The sequence below is a fragment of the Caretta caretta genome, chromosome 8 (genome assembly GCF_965140235.1).
Source record: "Caretta caretta isolate rCarCar2 chromosome 8, rCarCar1.hap1, whole genome shotgun sequence".
Lineage (NCBI taxonomy): Eukaryota > Metazoa > Chordata > Testudines > Cheloniidae > Caretta > Caretta caretta.
In genome coordinates this window covers 97917242-97939345 of record NC_134213.1, presented here as the reverse complement: position 1 = coordinate 97939345, position 22104 = coordinate 97917242, and the positions used below count along the sequence as shown (strand labels likewise).

Sequence of the window (22104 nt, the reverse complement as noted above, 5' to 3'; positions counted from 1 at the left end):
GAGGAGTAATGGTCTCAAGCTGCAGTGGGGGAGGTTTAGATTGGATATTAGGAAAAACTTTTTCACTAAGAGGGTGGTGAAACACTGGAATGCGTTACCTAGGGAGGTGGTAGAATCTCCTTCCTTAGAGGTTTTTAAGGTCAGGCTTGACAAAGCCCTGGCTGGGATGATTTAACTGGGAATTGGTCCTGCTTCGAGCAGGGGGTTGGACTAGATGACCTTCTGGGGTCCCTTCCAACCCTTATATTCTATGATTCTATAAAACAGTGGCTACACTCTTTCAGGGTAAACCTTGCTGTTAACATTACATACATAGCACATGTGCTTTCGTTACAAGGTCGCATTTTGCCTCCTCCCACCACGTGACTACCCCCTCAACCTTCCCCCCTCCCTGTGGCTAACAGCGGGGAACATTTCTGTTTAGCCACAGGCAAACAGCCCAGTGGGAATGGGCTCCTCTGAGTGTCCCCTGAAGAAAAGCACTCTGTTTCAACCAGGTGACCATGAATTATATCTCACTCTCCTGAGGATAACACAGAGAGATAAAGAACGGATGTTGTTTGAATGCCAGCAAACATACACTGCAATGCTTTGTTCTACAATGATTCCCGAGTACGTGTTACTGGCCTGGAGTGGTAAAGTGTCCTACCATGAAGGACGCAATAAGGCTGCCGTCCCCAGAAACCTTTTGCAAAGGCTTTAGGACTACATCTAGGAGAACCGCAAATGCCAGGGCAAAGTAACCCTTTCACATGCTTGCTTTTAAACCATGTATAGTATTTTAAAAGGTACACTCACCAGAGGTCCCTTCTCTGCCTGCTGGGTCCAGGAGGCAGCCTTGGGTGGGTTCGGGGGGTACTGGCTCCAGGTCTAGGGTGAGAAACAGTTCCTGGCTGTCAGGAAAACCGGTTTCTCCGCTTGCTTGCTGTGAGCTATCTACAACCTCATCATCATCATCATCTTCTTCGTCCCCAAAACCTGCTTCCGTATTGCCTCCATCTCCATTGAAGGAGTCAAACAACACGGCTGGGGTAGTGGTGGCTGAACCCCCTAAAATGGCATGCAGCTCATCATAGAAGCGGCATGTTTGGGGCTCTGACCCAGAGCGGCTGTTCGCCTCTTTGGTTTTCTGGTAGGCTTGCCTCAGCTCCTTCAGTTTCACGCGGCACTGCTTCGGGTCCCTGTTATGGCCTCTGTCCTTCATGCCCTGGGAGATTTTGACAAAGGTTTTGGCATTTCGAAAACTGGAACGGAGTTCTGATAGCACGGATTCCTCTCCCCAAACAGCGATCAGATCCCGTACCTCCCGTTCGGTCCATGCTGGAGCTCTTTTGCGATTCTGGGACTCCATCATGGTCACCTGTGCTGATGAGCTCTGAATGGTCACCTGCAGCTTGCCACGCTGGCCAAACAGGAAATGAGATTCAAAAGTTCGCGGTTCTTTTCCTGTCTACCTGGCCAGTGCATCTGAGTTGAGAGTGCTGTCCAGAGCGGTCATAATGGAGCACTCTGGGATAGCTCCCGGAGGCCAATACCATCAAATTGTGTCCACAGTACCCCAAATTCGAGCCGGCAACGTCGATTTAAGCGCTAATCCACTTGTCAGGGGTGGAGTAAGGAAATCGATTTTAAGAGCCCTTTAAGTCGAATAAAGGGCTTCATTGTGTGGACGGGTGCAGGTTTACATCGATTTAACGCTGCTAAATTCGACCTAAAGTCCTAGTGTAGACCAGGGCTTAAAGTTCAAAAAGAAACACAAAAGTCTTCCCTTCATCTGGGCAGAGCTCCTAAACTCCCCTGGTATCTCAGGGTCTTCTCTGCTTTAGCAGACTACTGCATCCCTTCCAAGGTGTAGGGTGACTGACCATACATCCTGTTTTGGCTGGGACAGTCCCTTTTTTAAGCCCTGTCCCGGACAACCTGACTTTTTTGGCAAAACTTTACATTTGTCCCATTTGCTCTTACCAGTTGCAAGTTGCTCTGAAAGACTCGCAGCCTTAATTATGACACTGGCAGACGAGGTGCCAGCTCATGCCAAGACCTCAGGCCTCACTGAACACTTACAAATACATAGCTAGAAACCAGTCTTGCTTACCTGTGTTAGCATTATCAAAATAAATGTTAGAATACTGGGCTAGGTGAACCATTGGTCTGACCCAGTAGGGCCATTCTTATAATAACTTCATAATATCAACTAGAATTCGTAAGTCATACATAAAATCTTTTGCTGACATATTTTATCACTATTTATTAAACGTTTGTATGTAGCACATTCATGTTTGTCTCTTTATAGAGAGAATAAAAGTACAGTCCCTGCTGCAAGACTGAAGGCTAGACATGACTTGACACCTAGGTTATGGTGCATAGTGAGATGACATTAGGCATGGGAAGGGAGCCTTACACAAAATAACATTGAACTTGCTTGCTTTTGAAAGGTACATAGCCATAAAATTGTGTAAAAGGACAAAACCTTTGTCAAAACTTAGTGATGGTTATAAGTACTGTATTAATCAGTGAGAATGAAATTCATCCCCTCTGCGCCTCTCTCCTGTTCACAGATCTGTCTTAACACAGAGCCAAGAACTCCCTGTCCAGTCTCTCCTTTCTGGCCAGTTCAAGGCCAGCACAGAGCACAGCCTTGGTTCTCGGGAGGAGATGAGCCTTGCCTGCATAGTCTTTGTTCATGCTATAGCAGTGGTGTGCAAACTTTTCCAGTCATGCCCCCGCCCTTTACCATTAATGAAATTTGTCTACACTACCCCGGCCCCTGTTAATGCACATCTGAGGCTTCCTCAGCAGCGGAGCTTGGACTGAAGGCAGAGCTGGAGGAGGAACTGGGGATGGGGAGGAGCTGGGGCTAGAGGCAGAGCTGGGATGGGGGTGGAGAGGGAATGAGGGCAGTGGGGGCTGGCCTGGGCCCCACTGCACGCCCCTCCCCCTCCTTGTTCCTCTGCAGCCCCATAGAGGGCATGCCCCACAGTTTGGGGAACACTGTGCTGTATACAGTGTAGTTTCTGTGGAACAATGACTCTGCATGGGCCCTCTGCAAGAGGGATTTCACCCTGGGTGTTCAGATATCAAAAAAATAATTTACTCATATGACACTTGAGTGTAGCAATTTGAGCAAAATATCTATATTAAGTTTAAATCTTGTTTTTCTTCCTTCCAGTTTGAAAAGCCTGGTGTGCAGGAAGATTGGGATTACCCTGACATGGCTAAGGAGGCAGGTAATTAACGGCCAAGATTACTTTTAGTTTTAACATTTTTTTTCTGAATTGTGTTATGAGAAAGGGTAAAATACACAAGAATAGGGAAGCAACCAATGAACATTCAAGACAGAAAATTTAAAACCGATGAAATGAAATACTTTTTTACATAGTGCATAATTGACCTGTGGAACTCATTGCCACACAGAATCGAAGCCAAGAACATGGGATTCAAAAATTAATTACAGGTTTCAGGGTAACAGCCATGTTAGTCTGTATTCGCAAAAAGAAAAGGAGTACTTGTGGCACCTTAGAGACTAACCAATTTATTTGAGTATGAGCTTTCGTGAGCTACAGCTCACTTGCATCCGATGAAGTGAGCTGTAGCTCACGAAAGCTCATGCTCAAATAAATTGGTTAGTCTCTAAGGTGCCACAAGTACTCCTTTTCTTTTTGCAAAAATTAATTAGATATTTAAATAAACAATATCCTGTGTAGTTGCACTTGCTAAAATTAATGTATGTAAGTGATATCAACTTTCATGCATAGGCATACCAGCTGATCACTTAACAGCCAGGAGGAAGAAACTTCTGTTGTTAAAACTATGTACTAATGAAATTTGAACCATGTGGCCCAAGAAAATGTTGGGCATACATCACAGGGCTCAAATATTTATTATATTCCAGCATTATCATCTTATCTTTAGACTTTATGCAGCCATTTTGACACTTTCATTGAAATAATTAGTTATTAGACAAGATTTTCTTGCCTTAATTATACTAGAGCAGGGATCGGCAAACTTGGGCATGTGGCCTGCCAGGGTAAGCCCCCTGGCGGGCCGGGCCAGTTTGTTTACCTGCTGCGTCCGCAGGTTTGGCCCATCGCAGCTCTCACTGGCCGCGGTCCGCCGTTCCAGGCCAATGGGGGCTGCGGGAAGGGCAGCCAGCACATCCCTCAGCCCACGCCGCTTCCCGCAGCCCCCATTGGCCTGGAGAGGTGAACTGCGGCCAGTGGGAGCTGCGATCGGCCGAACCTGCGGACGCAGCAGGTAAACAAACCAGCTCGGCCCGCCATAGGGCTTACCCTGGTGGGCTGCATGCCAAAGGTTGCCAATCCCTATATTAGAGTCTTCTACAGATTCCTAATATAACAAGTCAGTTAAGATATGTTGTTTCCTCTTTCAAACATAGTGGGCCTTGAAGTTTGTTTCTATAGTGCATGTGTAATACTATTTTTGTATATGGTTTACATAAATGCATACTATGATGTGCCTTTTTATTCAGAGAGATGAAGAATTTATTTTACTAGATTAGCTTCTAAATTTTTGCAGAAATCAGAGCTACATTCAATAAAATATTAATTAGGCTTCTATGGTAGAGGATGAAAAGCTAAGTTTTGTGTGTTCCTCCAGACTGCAGAAATCTGTAAGAGTATATAAGTCTGTCCCTGTGACAATCAATAATGTATTTGCCCTTGATTTAATTTCTTTAATTGCCTCTCTATAAGTTTTGTTTGGATCAGTTTCTCAAAAAATATTTTATTCACTTTTTAAAAGTTTTGACTGCTGGATTTAAAAAAAAAAAACCTCTCTCTAGGTCAGAAGGCTTTAGCTGATGCAGGTGTTCCTTACTCGGCAGTGGAGCAGGCATGTGTGGGCTATGTTTACGGTAAGTTAATGTTCCCTGTTTAGGGTGTGAGTTTGCAAACACCCACTTGCTTAACTTTATGCATATGAGGAGTCCCGTCAGTGAGAATGAAATTTGTCCCTTCCTATACAAAGCCTAACATCTGCTCCTCCTTCCCCATTCCTGGATCTGCCTTAACACAGAGCCCTGCTTAAAACTATGCACCTGTATAAGTCTTTGCAAGATTAGGGCCTCAGATTTTTAATTCAAGCCATAGAGACCTGTACAGTGTCCAGTTATTTTAATCATTGGTAGATATAGATTTCAAGGAAACGTGGTACATGTGTGAGTATCCTAAGTAGCTCCCATTATAGGATCAGATCCCTGCAGTGTTATCTTTTGTGTTTGATCATCTCCAGCATCTTATGTGAGTTATACACAATCCATACATTCTTATAATTGTTATGGTAATGTCATTCATTGCAGTAGTTTAAATGACAGTATAGTTTTGCCAGCTGGTGCCACCACTGGAGGTTGAGAAGTTATGCTAACCTTGCCTGCAAAGCTAGAACATTACCTTAGATATCAAGTCGTTTTTTTGGGAGGCATTTCTGTTGTTCTTTCTTCCTTATCTTTTCTGTATTTGTCTTCACAGTACTTAAAGATACATCTATACATTTTCTTTTTTGCAGAGCATGTTTGCCCAATTCATCCTAAGCTAGTTGTAGAAAAAGATTAATTATCATTTGGGCAAAGTCAGTCCTCCTTCAAGTACATTATGGAAAGGAAATGGTATAACAGGGAAGTTCAAGAGGAAGGTTAAAATTCTGAGAATTCTTTTCTTAAATCACCCAATTGTGAGTAGACAGTACAACAGACAATGACGTAACTATATAATTAAACTACTTTTATTGGTAACACTTACCACTAAGAAGCCAAACAACATGGCAAAGCTCTCTTTAAAATAAATTAGGCCAAGAAGAGTGAATGTCAAAATACAGTTTTTCAGGGTCATTTTAAAGAGAAGGATACAGGTCAGTGAAGAGCATTTCTGTGACTTTTTTTGTAGTCCTGTAAATAAGTGGCATTTTGTTGATCAAATGAAGAAGAAATAAAGCTAAGGTGATTAAGTTTCTTTGAGGATTTATGTTATATTTTTGTAATCATTAGAAAGTAGCCAAGAACTTTCTTAAAACAAGTAGTTAAAGATATAAATAGAAATACTGCTCAACCTCCTACAGTGAAAAATTAACAAAGAGCTTTGCTACAAATGCTTAGAAACTAAGTAGTTTGAGTAGTTTGTTTTGCCACTTAAGAGCAAAATGGGCATTTTGGGGTCAAGTAGAATATTAACACACATTTGCAGCTGGAATTGAAGAAAAGGAAATATACTCCCTAGATAATCACTTTTCAGAATTTTAACCAGCCAGGAAAAGGCAAAGGTAAGCTTGAATCTGAAGAGTTAATTCCTTAGGGTGAAGGAGAGACCTGTCTAGAAAGACATTTGGTAATAAATACTGCCATCTTGTATGTGCCTAAGCATGTAATAGGCAAGCACATGGTCCTTCTAGCTTATTTTAATAGCAACTAATTTCAAATTTCATTTTATTTTAATACAATACTCTTTACAGAAAATTCAACCTGGCACTGCACTTTAACCACCTGTCTTCCAGTAAATGTGTTTGTGATTGACCAGATATGAGCAGAAGAAAAGCTGCTGGGATATTTAGGGAAATGGAGTCCATGCCCTTTGAACACAGCTCAGGTTGACTCTTAACCCCTCATAATGCTTAGTATATGTCTGGGAAACTAACTCCCCTAGTGTCATGAGTGTATGTATCTGGTATTATATTGTAGACTGTTTATTTGTACAGCCTGGCAATAGTGACTGAACCGCTTTATAACAAGATTAAGTGCTATTTTAGCTTACCTGTTGCTATTGGTTGAGTTGGAAAATTGTGCTCTTCAAAGATTTTAGAAGTCTTTTCTAGAATCAAAGTATGGCATTACACTTATGTTGTTGGAATTTTTGCTACTATATGACTACTCTCCACTTTCTTTTAAATGTTTCATCTTTGTATAAAGGTGACTCAACATGTGGTCAACGGGCTATCTATCACAGTTTGGGTTTAACTGGCATTCCTATCATTAATGTTAACAACAACTGTTCCACTGGATCCACTGCTTTGTTCATGGCCCGGCAAGTGATCCAGGGAGGTAAGCTATGTTTGTTTAGAATTAATTAGCATGATGTAATATGTATATTCATTAACTAATTTTGTCAATCACACTCTGAAACAAATGGGGTGAAAGGGAATAGTATGTTCTCCAAATTTTATAAATTACATTTGTTCAGTTTCCATAAGCAGAGCTACATAAATTCTCTGCCTGCCTCCTCAGACTGGGAAGGGTGATGGGTGTTGCCTAGACTGATCAATTTTGTCATGCCCTGTGTGGGAATAGGGATTTTTCCATATGGAGTAGATTGCAGAATAGGAGCCTAATACAGTAAGCAACATTGGTTTAAGTAATCTAAAATTGTTTATGAATGTACTTTCATTTTTAAGAGTAAAACTTAATGGAAGTGCCAGCATTCATCTTTTTGTTATTCTGCACTTTCTTTACAAAATATTGACAATTTATGTTGGAATTATTAATATTTGAAATTATTCATATGGGAGACCACCAGATACGAATTTAACCAGAAATTCTTTTATTAAATCCAGAGGCCAAATGGTATTTTATACAATTGCTCTAAACATGCCTAACAGCCTAAAAATAAGCAGTCAGTACACCCAATACAGGAACAAAGTATTCATAAGCATGTGAGCAGTATATTTACAAATAGGCCAGACCCAGGGCAAATCATCTCATCCTGTCATGCTTCAGCATATTCAGTTAGGGTCTGACAAAGAACCTTCAAATTCCTGGCTCTCTTTATATCCTTCAGTTAACTTACTAGCTTTAGCAAAACACAGTTTGAAGCAGTTTATCCTTGCTGCTTTCCTCCTTCCAAGGCCTTCCTTTCTTATCTCCTCCCCCTGCCTTGCTTACCAGCAAAACAGTGAGAAGGTGTATGCTTATTTCTTTTAAGACAGTTTTTTTTTGTCTATTGCAGCTCTTTATTTTATTAGTTACCTTTTGAACTATACTTCCTTCCCACACTACAAGTAATAAGTAATACTACACGGAAAATTCTCTTCGGGCATGGCTACACTGGAAACTTCAAAGCGCTGTCACGGGAACGCTCCCACGGCAGCGCTTTGAAGTGCACGTGTGGAGAGAGCTCTCCCAGCACTCCTGGTAATCCACCTCTGCGAGGGGATTAGCTCCGAGCGCTGGGAGCATGGCTCCGAGCACTCAGAGCCTGTCTACACTAGTGCTTTAAAGCGCTCAGACTTGCTGTGTTCGGGGGGGTGATTTTTCACATCCCTGAGTCAGCAAGTTAGAGCGCTGTAAAATGTAAGTGTAGACAAGCCCTTAGTTAAAAGGTGATCTTGGAAAGGAGAGTGCCTTTTTTACCCTTTTTTGGTGTGTAATGATTTTTTTCAAGGGTTTTTTTTTTTCTGCTTGTGTTTTATACTAGAAATATCAGGTTTTGATTTTCAGTTTAACTGGAATGACTTTTTGGAGAATTGAAACTAGTGGGATTATGGCATCACGAGAGACTGAAACCTTGAATCACTGAGAGCAGAAGGGAGTTTCAGTCAGACTGTTTAAATTTTGTTTTGTTCTGTATTGTGTTAACTTAAATAACTCAAACCCTTGGCTAACACTTTCAGGAAAAACTCTTTGTGAAAGATTCTATATCTATTCCTTTTCAACTGAAGGGTTAGGGAGTTTACACTCCATTTCTCTAGTTCTTCAGGGAGTTCTATAGAACAGAAAGGGAGAGGAGGACACATGATATTCCTGTTATTTCTATAATTAAAAATATTAACCAGGAGTTCCTCTCAATAATTGTATTTCAGTATTTGTGGCTGAGGTGAGAACACTTGGCAATGCTAAAAAATTGATCTTTCAGCATAAAAATAATTATATGGTTTGAAATAAAGAAATCTGATCTTCTCAGGTACATTTCTTATTTGACATCAATAATTTGTGTAACCTCAATACCATTTTCATTCAAACTTGACTCAAATTCAGAAGTGAAGAAAAAGAGGAAGGAAAATATACCAATTTTTGTATAATATTTTTAGCAAAATGCAATTTATAGTACATGATCTTTAGACATTTAGTCATATTTCAAATAATGAAAGCTTTATTTTAAGGTTTGGTAAATTGTGCTTTGGCTCTTGGCTTTGAGAAGATGGAAAGGGGGTCCCTTGAAGTTAAAGTAAGTGTCTTTAAAATATCTGCACCTTTTTTTGAATTCAATCTAGGAGTACAAATGTTTAAAATGTATAAAAGAGTTCCAAATTCCTATGTACACATCGATTAGTTTAAGATATCATCAGACATATTGCGTAAAGTAAATTATCTACATTTCCATCAAAATGTAGACCAAGCTGGATGAGCAAGCATCTCAGAGAGGTGATTAAGAAAAAGCAGAAAGCATACAGGGAGTGGAAGAAGGGAGGGATCAGCAAGGAAAGCTACCTTATTGAGGTCAGAACATGTAGGGATAAAGTGAGACAGGCTAAAAGTCAAGTAGAGTTGGACCTTGCAAAGAGAATTAAAACCAATAGTAAAAGGTTCTATAGCCATATAAATAAGAAGAAAACAAAGAAAGAAGAAGTGGGACCGCTAAACACTGAGGATGGAGTGGAGGTCAAGGATAATTTAGGCATGGCCCAATATCTAAACAAATACTTTGCCTCAGTCTTTAATAAGACTAAAGAGGATCTTAGGGATAATGGTAGCATGACAAATGGGAATGAGGATATGGAGGTAGACATTACCATATTTGAGGTAGAAGCGAAACTCAAACAGCTTAATGGGACTAAATCGGGGGTCCAGATTATCTTCATCCAAGAATATTAAAGGAATTGGCACACGAAATTGCAAGCCCATTAGCAAGAATTTTTAATGAATCTGTAAACTCAGGGGTTGTACCATATGATCGGAGAATTGCTACATAGTTCCTATTTTTAAGAAAGGGAAAAAAAGTGGTCCAGGTAATTATAGGCCTGTTAGTTTGACATCTGTAGTATGCAAGGTCTTGGAAAAAATTTTGAAGGAGAAGGTAGTTAAGGACATTGAGGTCAGTGGTAAATGGGACAAAATACAACATGGTTTTACAAAAGGTAGATCGTGCCAAACCAACCTGATCTCCTTCTTTGAGAAAGTAACAGATTTTTTTAGACAGAGGAAACGCAGTGGATCTAATTTACCTAGATTTCAGTAAGGCGTTTGATACGGTGCCACATGGGGAATTATTAGTTAAATTGAATAAGATGGGGATCAATAGGAAAATTGAAAGGTGGATAAGGAATTGGTTAAAGGGGAGACTACAACGGGTCCTACTGAAAGGTGAACTGTCAGGCTGGAGGGAGGTTACCAGTGGAGTTCCTCAAGGATCGGTTTTGGGACCAATCTTATTTAATCTTTTTATTACTGACCTCGACGCAAAAAGTGGGAGTGTGCTAATAAAGCTTGCGGATGATACAAAGCTGGGAGGTATTGCCAATTTAGAGAAGGACCAGGATATCATACAGGAGGATCTGGATGACCTTGTAAACTGGAGTAATAGCAATAGGATGAAATTTAATAGTGAGAAGTGTAAGGTCATGCATGATTAATAACAAGAATTTTAGTTATAAGCTAGGGATGCATCAATTAGAAGTAACGGAGGAGGAAAAGGACCTTGGAGTATTGGTTGATCATAGGATGACAACGAGCCGCCAATGTGATATGGCTGTGAAAAAAGCTAATGTGGTCTTGGGATGCATCAGGAGAGGTATTTCCAGTAGGGATAAGGTTTTAGTACCGTTATACAAGGCACTGGTGAGACCTCACCTGGAATACTGTGTACAGTTCTGGTCTCCCATGTTTAAGAAGGATGAATTCAAACTGGAACAGGTACAGAGAAGGGCTACTAGGATGATCCGAGGAATGGAAAACTTGTCTTATGAAAGGAGACTCAAGGAGCTTGGCTTGTTTAGCCTAACTAAAAGAAGGTTGAGGGGAGATATGATTGCTCTCTATAAATATATCAGAGGGATAAATACCGGAGAGGGAGAGGAATTATTTAAGCACAGTACCAATGTGGACACAAGAACAAATGGATATAAACTGACCACCAGGAAGTTTAGACTAGAAATTAGACGAAGGTTTCTAACCATCAGAGGAGTGAAGTTCCGGAATAGCCTTCCAAGGGAAGCAGTGGGGGCAAAAGATCTATCTGGCTTTAAGATTAAACTCGATAAGTTTATGGAGGAGATGGTATGATGGGATAACATGTTTTGGTAGTTAAATATTCATGGTAAATAGGCCCAATGGCCTGTGATGGGCTATTAGATGGGGTGAGAGCCGAGTTACCCAGGAAAGAATTTTCTGTAGTATCTGGCTGATGAATCTTGCCCATATGCTCAGGGTTTAGCTGATCGCCATATTTGTGGTCGGGAAGGAATTTTTCTCTAGGGCAGATTGGAAGAGGCCCTGGAGGTTTTTCGCCTTCCTCTGTAGCATGGGGCACGGGTCACTTGCTGGAGGATTCTCTGCTCCTTGAAGTCCTTAAACTACAATTTGAGGACTTCAATAGCACAGATATAGGTGTGAGGTTTTTTTTGTGGGAGTGGTGGGTGAAATTCTGTGGCTTGCGTTCTGCAGGAGGTCAGACTAGATGATCATAATGGTCCCTTCTGACCTAAATATCTATGAAAATAGTTAAGGTACCTTTCACAACCATTTATTGGGAAATATAAATGTACAATGTGAAATCTTGTATCCACAGATAAGAGATTAATTTCCCAGTAAATTTATCACTGTTGGAAGACTAAAGTTCAATAGTTCCTAACACTTGCGGTATGTGACCTAGACCAGTGGCTCTCAATCTTTCCAGACTACTGTTCCCTTTTCAGGAGTCTGATTTGTCTTGCGTACCCTCAAGTTTCACCTCACTTAAAAACTACTTGCTTACAAAATCAGACATAAAAATACAAAAAGTGTCATAGCACACTATTACTGAAAAATTGCTTACTTTCACATTTTTACCATATAATTATAAAAGAAGTCAATTGGAATATAAATCTTGTACTCATATTTCGGTTGTGGGGGGGGGGGGGGGGAGAGGAAGAAGAGAAGCCAATTCTTCTGACTCCTTGTCCCATGCTGAATCCAGTAGACCCTAAATGCCTCCTGGGCATTTTTTAAGGGCTTCAATAAGTCCTTTTCCCGCCCCACCTCCCTATAACGCAGTTGCTGACTATCTTCTGCTTATCTGTCCTTTCTTACAAGTAAGCAAGTTATTGAAATTTTAAAATACCCTACTCGGGCAGAGTGCTGTCCTGTTACAAGAGAGATTCTCTTTTTCTCAAAGTCCATTATATTTTTGCAGCAATACTGTAGTTTATAAAGGAAAGGGATAATTTACCTTAAACTTGCCAGTTGCTTAATTTACAACTTTTTATTTTTAGTTCCCGAACAGGACAAATCCACTAGATAAACACACAGAAATGATGATAAACAAACATGGCTTTTCTGCTGCTCCAGTAGCCGCACAGTTCTTTGGAAATGCTGGAAAAGAACATATGGAGAAATATGGTACTGTTCAAACTTGTGGGGAAAAATCCTATTGCAGAATAAAGTATTAGGTGAAGAAAAGTGAAAAATTTGTTTGGGAGCTTAGTTATAAAACGTTATTCCATGACTTCCTTTTCACCAGGTACAGTAACTTGCCATACCCAACATCCACAACTAATAGTGTTGGGAAAGGGGAATCTTGATCAAGGGATATTTTCAGAAAAGTGGATTCATGGGGTGGAGTTAAGCTTGTGGTGTATACTCTATGCTGTACAGTAGTTGTGGTAGTGGTAAGGTTTGTGCCTGTATAGGAGGCTTAATTTTTAATTTATTTGGTTTTGTGGTTTTGCGCTTGGTACGGATGTGTGTAGCAACTATAACTGTTTTACGACAACTTTTTTGCATTAGTCATTTCTCAGTTTACATTCTCAAAGTACCACCATTGCAATTCCTTCAGTTCTCACCAACCAAAGGAATAGCAGTCCCATAATTGCTTCTAAAACTTAGTCTCTTATTTGGCAGCACATATTCCTGCCAGATGAACTATTGGACATCTCGAATTTAAAGTTTATTTCAGACGATTTATGGAAATAATTTAGAAGACAAATGTTTCAATATAATTAAATTACTGTGCAGTGGACAAATAGTAATACATGAACATATCTCTGTTCAAATTTGGCTAAAAATTGATTGCTGTTAGCCTCTTTTGTATTTTCTATGTGTCTGTTAATGACAACACCATGCGTTAAATATCTAAGTTGGACATTTTATCTGCTGGAATTCAGCCAGTTTTAAATAATCTCATATCTAGTAATTGAAACATTTACTGACCCAAACCCAGTTGTATTGCAAAGAATCCTTAATATAATGGATCTGTTATAACAGAGATTTTAGAGCTAGTGCCATAAAAATTTGAAATGAATACAGCATCCCTATCACTTGTTAATAAGTCTGTGAGAAAATATTACAGCCTCTCAGTATAGCTTAACTTTTTTCTTTCAGGGACAAAACCAGAACACTTTGCAAAAATTGCATGGAAGAATCATAGCCATTCAACTAACAACCCGTGAGTGCAATATTGTACTTTGGTAATGAAAATATAGCAAGAAAACCAAATTTGAAAGAGATCCTGTATTGCACAACAGTAAAATTCAAAACTTTTAAAAAGCATAAAATAGACAAGACACTTTCCATTCTATACAATGGGAACAATACTCCAATATAAATTCTTTGTTCAGTGCCTTACACTTTGTAAAATTACAGTATGAAAGCAATACAGTGGGTATAGCTATGATTAATATGTCTTCTTCCTAAGGTTATGCTAAAATAAGATATGTTTGTTTTTCCTAGGTTTTCCCAGTTCCAGAAGAAGTACAGTTTAGATCAAGTGTTGCAGTCTCGCAAAATTTATGATTTTTTGACTGTTTTACAGTGTTGGTAAGAACAGGAGTTTGATACTGTGTAGAAATAAATGCTGAAGCACTTTATATTAAAAAAACAAACTTTAATTTGCCACTGGATTATAAACTGTAGACTTTTTTCAAATGCTGTACCATCTGTCTTCAGAGTATGAAATACATTTTATAAATTAAAATTTAAATAAAACAAAATTCAGCCCATTTTGCTCTAACTTTAACTAGATAATCCTTAAACTATACCTCACTAGACAAAAGTATACCTCATTTTCCTGTTTTCATGTATTTCTCTGGCCCTGCATATCAGTGCATTTCTGCTGCTGTTTAACAAGGTTTTTCCCTCACTGCTGCCTTTCCTGTCCGTCCATGAAAGAGATTTTCCAAAGTCAGCACTGTTTCTAATAGAAATTTGAGCAATATGCTATTTTAATTGAAGAAATCTGTTTCAATAAAAGATTTTGCTAGAAGAGATCAGCCAGCTTTTTTATGGAAAGGTCAAGGTGATGTCAGCAAACCCCTTTGGAATAGTTTATGGATCTAATTTGGTTGCATATCAATGACTACTGCCACAAATAGCGCTCTTTTTCTGGAAAACCATTGTTAATTATGTGCAATGAGTAAATAATTCTTTTATGTTCAATTAGCCCAACATCTGATGGAGCTGCAGCTGTGGTTTTAGCGAATGAGGAATTTGTGAGAAAACATGGATTGGAGTCAAAAGCGGTGGAAATTGTGGCCCAAGAGATGGTCACTGATCTTTCAAGTACATTTGAGGAGAATAGTTGTATTAAGGCGGTAGGTTTAAAATTTTGCTTTTCCTCTGCTCCCCACTTTGATCCTAATACTACTACAGATGTTTCCATGATAAAAATATCCAGATAGCAGGTGCATTGCACTTCACTATGAAGTAAAAATAAACTATGTACTGTATACTTAAAAAAAAGTTCTAGGACAAAAGTTACATCTGTGGAGTAATGCTAAGAAAACAGAGTGGTCAGTTTAGATGAGCTATTACCAGCAGGAGAGTGAGTTTGTGTGTGTATGGGGGTGGGGGGGAAGTGAGAAAACCTGGATCTATGCAGGAAATAGCCCGACTTGATTATGTAAAGAGTTGTCACTTTGGATGGGCTAGCACCAGCAGGAGAGTGAATTTGTGTGGGGGGGTGGAGGGTGAGAAAACCTGGATTTGTGCTGGAAATGGCCCACCTGTTGATCACTTTAGATAAGCTATTACCAGCAGGACAGTGGGGTGGGAGGAGGTATTGTTTCATATTCTCTGTGTGTATATAAAGTCTGCTGCAGTTTCCACGGTACACATCTGATGAAGTGAGCTGTGGCTCACGAAAGCTCATGCTCAAATAAATTGGTTAGTCTCTAAGGTGCCACAAGTACTCCTTTAGTTTTTATATGTGTTTATGTACGTATAGGTATTAAGTGTAGGATTGTAAAAAGTTTAGTGTTACGCTGCACTTTTTCACATGGTTTAAAACATACAAATTGTGAGACAGATGCAGCATTGAATAATCTGTTTGTGACTTGAACCCATGTATCTAGTTTTCCTTCTCTTCTACAGCAGGGTTATGAACCTGAAAACCACGTAACCATCAATGTGTGGTGGTTATGTCATTCATAGGTATAATTGCTAGTTTGATTAACTTAAACCAGAGATAGGCCTAAACTGCAAAGTTTGGATGCAGAGCCAAGTTTTCTCAAAAGTTTGGGTTATTTGCATCTATAGTTCTAGTATGAGTTTGACTATTGTAATTAAGGACCAAATTCTGTCCTTTGTTGCATAGGTCAATGGAGCTGTGACAGTTTTCACCATCTGGGAATCTACCACATAATATTCAACCTCATTGATGTCAGTGGGGTTGCACAGGGGTAACTGAGGGCCAAATTCAGCCCAGTAGGTGCAAATCAAATTAATGCATTCCAGACAGTCTGATTTAGAAAATATTGAATATTAGCATTAAAGTCAAAGATGGCTGGCATCAGAGGTACAGATTACTAGCTAAATAGAGATTTGAGGCCAAACTTTCAACTGGCATAAGCATTTGCAATTCTTCGGACATCTATGGAATTGTGCCCAATTATACCAGCAGCATATCTTGCCCTTAATGATGAAATAAAATTTTGGCTGAGTATACTATTACATGTGGGAAGAAGGAGTGGAGGAAGAACAGAGAGGAGCCATCACTTAGAATGTTCCTGCAATGAAGTTTAGAATCTCTGATTTCTTGCTGCAAAATTATGCCACATAATGGTAATCTGTTCTAATATTAATGTGCCTTGTACTGCAGTCTTAGATTTCCATCACTTATAGGCCAGCTCACTTACAGCATTCGTTCCGGTCACAATTAGCAGATGAGCGTAGTCTAAAGTCTTGAGCTGTGTAACTCACGATTTGTTGTTGTAGGTTGGCTATGATATGAGTAAAGAAGCTGCGAAAAGATGTTTTTCCAAAGCAGGTCTGAAACCTACAGATGTGGATGTGATTGAGCTCCATGATTGTTTCTCATCTAATGAGCTTGTTACTTATGAAGCTTTAGGACTTTGTCCTGAAGGTAATAACATTAATGAAGAATTTTAGTTTATTAAAATGGACAACATTAAACATGTCTTGTAACTTTAGTGTTTGTTACAAATGCTATTACTGCTTCATTGCATGAATCTGTCCTGTATGGTAAGAACATTATTCTGTAACTTCATAAGGATGAAGAAAAGCAAAATATTAATAAAAGTCATAAATATATTGTAAAAACTGTAATTGGACAAATGACTCCATTTAGACTACCACATGAATATCAGAAGGCAAATTAATGCATCCCAGATACATGGTGCAAAAAATCATGTGGTTAGCAAGTTGCAGGGGGAGAGTTCTTTTAAAAGGAAGTGCGGGGGCAGAGAGTTGACCCACTTTCCTCCCTCTTATTTGTGTCTCAGCTTCAGGTCCTCTTCTTTTCAGCTGCTCAAGTTCTTGTTCCCTGTTCCTAGACTTTTATTCATTTATCCTAGATTTTGGTCTGCTTCCTTCCAACTTCTGCTGTGGCCAGTTGATCTTGCTACTTCTCAACCTTCTTAACACCATTGGTGCTTCCCTGCTGTTTCCAGTGGCAATGTTAGGTTGCTACGAACTAATTTTCTGGCTAGTGTGAGTAAACACAGTGGGTTTTTTTCAATTTTTCTTTCACACTTAATTCCCAGATGCACTTAGTCAACATTTATAGTTTAAAAAAATCCACCAACACTTAGGAAGGTGTATTGAATTGGAAAATTTTGGGGCTACAAAATTAGAAATCTCCTAAAAGGTGTCTCCTATTCTAACATCTTAGTTTTCCATCAGTTTTCTGACTATGCATTAACATTTTGTATTTAAGGTAAGACCTTAAATTTTATGTTCTAGTGTTTTTTTACTTAAGGGATTTGAACAAGAAGCACTGACTATAGATTTAAACCAATCATACAGCAAAGTAAATTTCAAATAAAGCCACATAAAAGATAGCTTTGCTGATAAGTTGTTTCAGAAATATTCACAAAGAATAAAGGAGGGACTCAGTCTCAGATATGATTTTTTTTTTCTTGATTCCAAATACAATACATCCAGAAGCCTTTGAAAAGGTCCCACACAAAGGTTCTTAAGCAAAGTAGGCAATTACAGCAGAAGAGGGGGAAGATCCTCTCATTGGGTCAATAACTGGTTAAAAGACAGGAAACAAAAGGAAGGAATAAATGGTCAGTTTTCACAGTGGAGAGAGGTAAATAGCAGAGTTTCCCCAAAGATCTATATTGTAACTCGTGCTGTTCAACATATTCATAAGTGATCTGTAAAAAGGGGTAAACAGTGAGGTGACAAAGTTTGCAGATGATACAAAACTACTTAAGATAGTTAAGTTCAAAGCAGACTGTGAAGAGTTACAAAGGGATCTTACTGAACTGGGTGATTAGGCAACAAAATGGCAGATGAAATTCAGTGTTGCTAAATGCACAGTAGTGAACATCAGAAAACATAATCCAAACTATATATACAAAATGATGGGTTCTAAATTAGCTGTTTACACTCAAGAAAGAGATCTTGGAGTCCACAATGATTGTTCTCTGAAAACATTGGCTCAGTGTGCAGCTGCAATCAAAAAAGCTAATAGGAAGAAAATTTAGGGAAAAAATAGAAAATAAGACAGAAATTATCAAAATGCTACTATATATATCTGTGGTATGCCCACACCTTGAATGCTATGTGCAGGTCTGGTCACCCCATCTCAAAAAGATATATTAAAATTGGAAAATTTACAGAAAAGGGCAACAAAAATGATTAGGGGTATAGCACAGCTTCCATATGAGGAGAGATTAAAAAGACTGGGATTGCTCATTTTAGAAAAGAGACCACTAAGGGGGATATGATAGAGGTCTATACAATCATGAATGGTGTGGAGAAAGTGAATAGGGAAGTGATATTTACCCCTTTACATGACACAAGCGTGACGCTGGCAGGCCAGGTGCCAGCTCATGCCAAGGCCCCTAGGCCTCACTGAACACTTACAAATGCATAGCTTGAAAGCAGTCTTGTTTACCTGTGTGTTAGCATTATGAAAATAGATATTAGATTTATAACAATGTGCTTAGTGTTTAGACTTTATGGAATGCTTATAAGATGCTGCATGTATATCAGTATCCTGTGTCATAAGGTAATGTTACAGAGCAAACATTTAAACTATAAAAATGTTTGACTGTAAATTCCCCACAGTTACAGGAGAAGCATTGCCAAGTGTGAAATATTAGTTTACCCCAAGAAGTATCATCTCCTGCCCATCAGGAAGGACTAGTGCATTGAAATGAGCCATTGTTGAACAAAGACTTTGTTGATTGTTCCCCCCCACTCACCTATATGCAGAATCAGCTTGGATTCTGGGGTGAGTGTGGATAAAAATCTCTGACAAGGAGAAGCTGTGTCTCTTTATGCTGTTTGAACTCTGAGGGGAAAAGATTCCTAGACATAAGCAAGAGATACCCAAGCTGCTTGGCTTGGGTTAGCCCCAAAGGATATAAAAGCTTGCTTATTATAGAAGCTTCTATTACTTTTTGAATTTAAGATTGTACCACATTTCTCTATGTATGCTTACCTGCTTTAATCTTGTAAATAATTCTGTTTTCTTAGTTAATAAATCTTTAGTTAGTTTATTATAGGATTGGCTACAGGTGTTGTCCTTAGTTTGAGATCTGAGTACAATTGACCTAGAGTAAGTGACTGGTCCTCTGGGACTGGGACCTGAACATGTAAAGATGGTCACTTTACATTTTTGGTGTAAAGTGACCATCTATCACATAGTTCAGCTTGCCTGGATGGCAAGATAAACTGGAATGCCCAAGGGGACTGCCGGTGACTCCATGGTAAGACTGTTATAGTCCTTTAGGAGTTCACACTTGTTACTGGATTGGTGAAATCTAATTATGGAACATACAGCTAGTTTGGGGTTTCTGCTCTGCTTTTGATAGTCTGTCCTGAGTTTGGCACTCAGTCTTGAGCCACTCCAGAGAGCGTGATAACAACAATCAGGGGTCACACAATGAAATTAATAGGCAACAGCTTTAAAACAAGTGTAAGGAAGTACTTCGCACAGTCAGCCTGTGGAACTCATTGCCATAGGATGTTGTGAAGGCCAAAAATATAACATTGTTTTAAAAAAAGGATAAGATAAGTTCACGGAGGATACGTCCATCACTGGCTACTAGCCAAGATAGTCAGGGTCACAACCCCATGCTCTGGATGTTCCTAAACCTCTGACTGCCAGAAGCTGTGACTGGACAATAGGGGATGGATTACTCGATGTTTGCTCTGTTCTGTTCATTCTCTGAAGTAGATGGCACTGGCCACTGTTGGAAGACAGGATACTGGGCTTGATGGACTGTTGGTCTGACCCAGCATAGCTTTTCTAATGTTCTTATGTTCAAAATATGTTGAACTATTACATTTCAGATTTTAAAAAGTTCAGCTTTTAAACATATTATTGGTTTTTCAAACATTGAATTAAAAAGTTGAGAACATCCTCTGTGAATCATTTCCTGAAAAATAGCATGATTTTACTTACACACCACTAGGTGATGTATAGTCTTATTTATGAACAGTCAAACTGAGATTGGGGATTCAATATAAAGGCCTGCAAGAATTTAGACTCAAGATTTTTAACTGAACGAAACTTTAAAAAGGTCTCTTCCTCTGTCCTTTTCTTCTTACTGTCCCTTCCCTTTCTCTGACTTGTTCCTTTATACCACATTATTATTTGCTGGGTCTCTGTGGCACCAGTAGCAGCAAAAGTGGTTGCAGTCATTTTCTATTTATTTAGATATGTACACTCATTAGTAAAAAGAAGCACCCGCTCTTTGTTCTACATCTGTCATGGTGCACCTAGAAAATGCAACACACTGCTCTCGTGACTCCCATTTGGTCAATTATTAACTTATAACTCAGTAGCATATCTTGTATGCCTTTTTTCTTTGTGTTCTAATCAATTTCACTCTTCAGTCAATATCATGAGAATATGTTTCTTTACCTTCTTACACCATGGGAGCTCTTCAGTGGGGAAAATTGCTTAATCCAAATGAACATGATTATTTGTTCACCCCTGTGAATCAAAATCTGGCACTTCATGTGGTTTGTGTTTGTTGAATACTGAAACTGTTAAGTAAAAATGTATGTATTTAAAAGTGTTGAGTCTGCAGCATGCCAATAACTGCCATTAATATTACTGCTTTCAGAGTTGTAGCCATATTCGTCCCAGGATATGAGAGATACAGTGGAGGAGGTAGTATCTTTTATTGGATCAACTTCTGTTGGTGAAAGAGACAAGCTGTTGAGCTACGCACACCTCTTCTTCAGGTTGTGTAGCTCAAAAGCTGGTCCTTCACTCTTTGGGCAGTTTTGTGCCAAAATATGAGAAATTCTGCTCACAGTATTTTAAAATTCTGCAAATTTTATTTGTCAAAATAACACTGTATAATCACACCAGTTTCAATTATTTTGGTAATTTATTTCAAAATATCTGTCAGCAAGTATGTCTGTAACAATAGACACCCACACAAATTCCCCCAGGAATAGAGTTAAAGAAACCCCTATGACAATTCAGTACTTGCTTCTCTGTCCCCTCTCACACAGAACCCAGCCAGGGGGCAAAGGAGTCATGCCCCCTTACCCCCAGAGCCCAGCCATGAGCCCCCCAACCCAGATACTCATACCCCTTTTCTCCCAGAGCCCAGCTATGCCCCCTCCCCAGCTAGGGTTGCCAATTTTGGTTGGACATATTCCTGGAGGTTTCATCACATGACATACTATTCAATTAAAGATTAATCTTTAATTCTTGGAGACTTCAGGATAGTCCTGGATGGTTGGTAACCCTACCCCCAGCCCATACACTCATAATCTCCTCCCATCCAGAGCCCAGCCGTGGGGCCCTCCCTGGCCCAGACACTCACACCACCTTGCCCTCAGAACCCAGCTGCGCCCCCACCCCCAGCCCAGGCACTCACAGACCCTACCCTTCTAGAACCCAGGGATCCAGAAGCAGAAACAGCCTAATGTTGGGTCGCAGGCTTGCAGTTTCCTGCGTGCCACCACCTCTTTTCTTCCAGGTGTGATGGGAACTGCAGCTGCTGGGAACCCTCCAGTTCCCTTCCCTCCCTCAAGGCCTTGTTTTCTATTTGCGAGGTGGGCTCTGCTGGGTCCAGCAGCCCTAGTGGCACCCAACATCTCTGCAGCCCATTTCTGTGGAGGGAAAAAGGAAATTCTGCATGCCCAACATTAATTTCTGCAAAATTCTTCATTGTGCAGTGGTGTAGAATTCCCCCAGGAGTATTTCGTTCACTAACAGAAATTGGTCCAATAAAAGATATTCCCTCACCCACCTTATGTCTCATTAGTATTACTGCAAGTTGTGATTTCAAGTGAAAAACATAACAGTATCTGTAATGACTGACTGCTCCTTTTCAGGAACATTTGCTCTTTTCATTATAATTTTACCAATTATTAATTTAATTATTGTATAAATTGAAAAGCTTATATAGTGTACTAAAATATATATTTGGTGGGCAACGGAAGCAAATTAACACCTATTGTCCAAACAGTGTAAGCAGTTAATGTTCATATCCTTTGGTTATTTCACATGTGTGTTCCAAAAGTTTTATGCA

The 22104-nt window shown here is 39.5% G+C and overlaps 1 protein-coding gene across 1 annotated transcript in view; it reads left to right on the top strand.

Annotated features, from left to right (window-relative positions):
- Positions 1-22104, top strand: part of SCP2 (sterol carrier protein 2) — a 60161-nt gene that overhangs the window by 11017 nt on the left and 27040 nt on the right. Inside the window, exons 2-10 of the mRNA XM_048860235.2 lie at positions 3170-3227; positions 4802-4873; positions 6917-7048; positions 9103-9167; positions 12409-12535; positions 13517-13580; positions 13865-13951; positions 14574-14724; positions 16346-16493. Coding sequence (XP_048716192.1) covers positions 3170-3227; positions 4802-4873; positions 6917-7048; positions 9103-9167; positions 12409-12535; positions 13517-13580; positions 13865-13951; positions 14574-14724; positions 16346-16493 — 904 coding nt within the window. The remainder of the gene's footprint in view (positions 1-3169; positions 3228-4801; positions 4874-6916; positions 7049-9102; positions 9168-12408; positions 12536-13516; positions 13581-13864; positions 13952-14573; positions 14725-16345; positions 16494-22104) is intronic.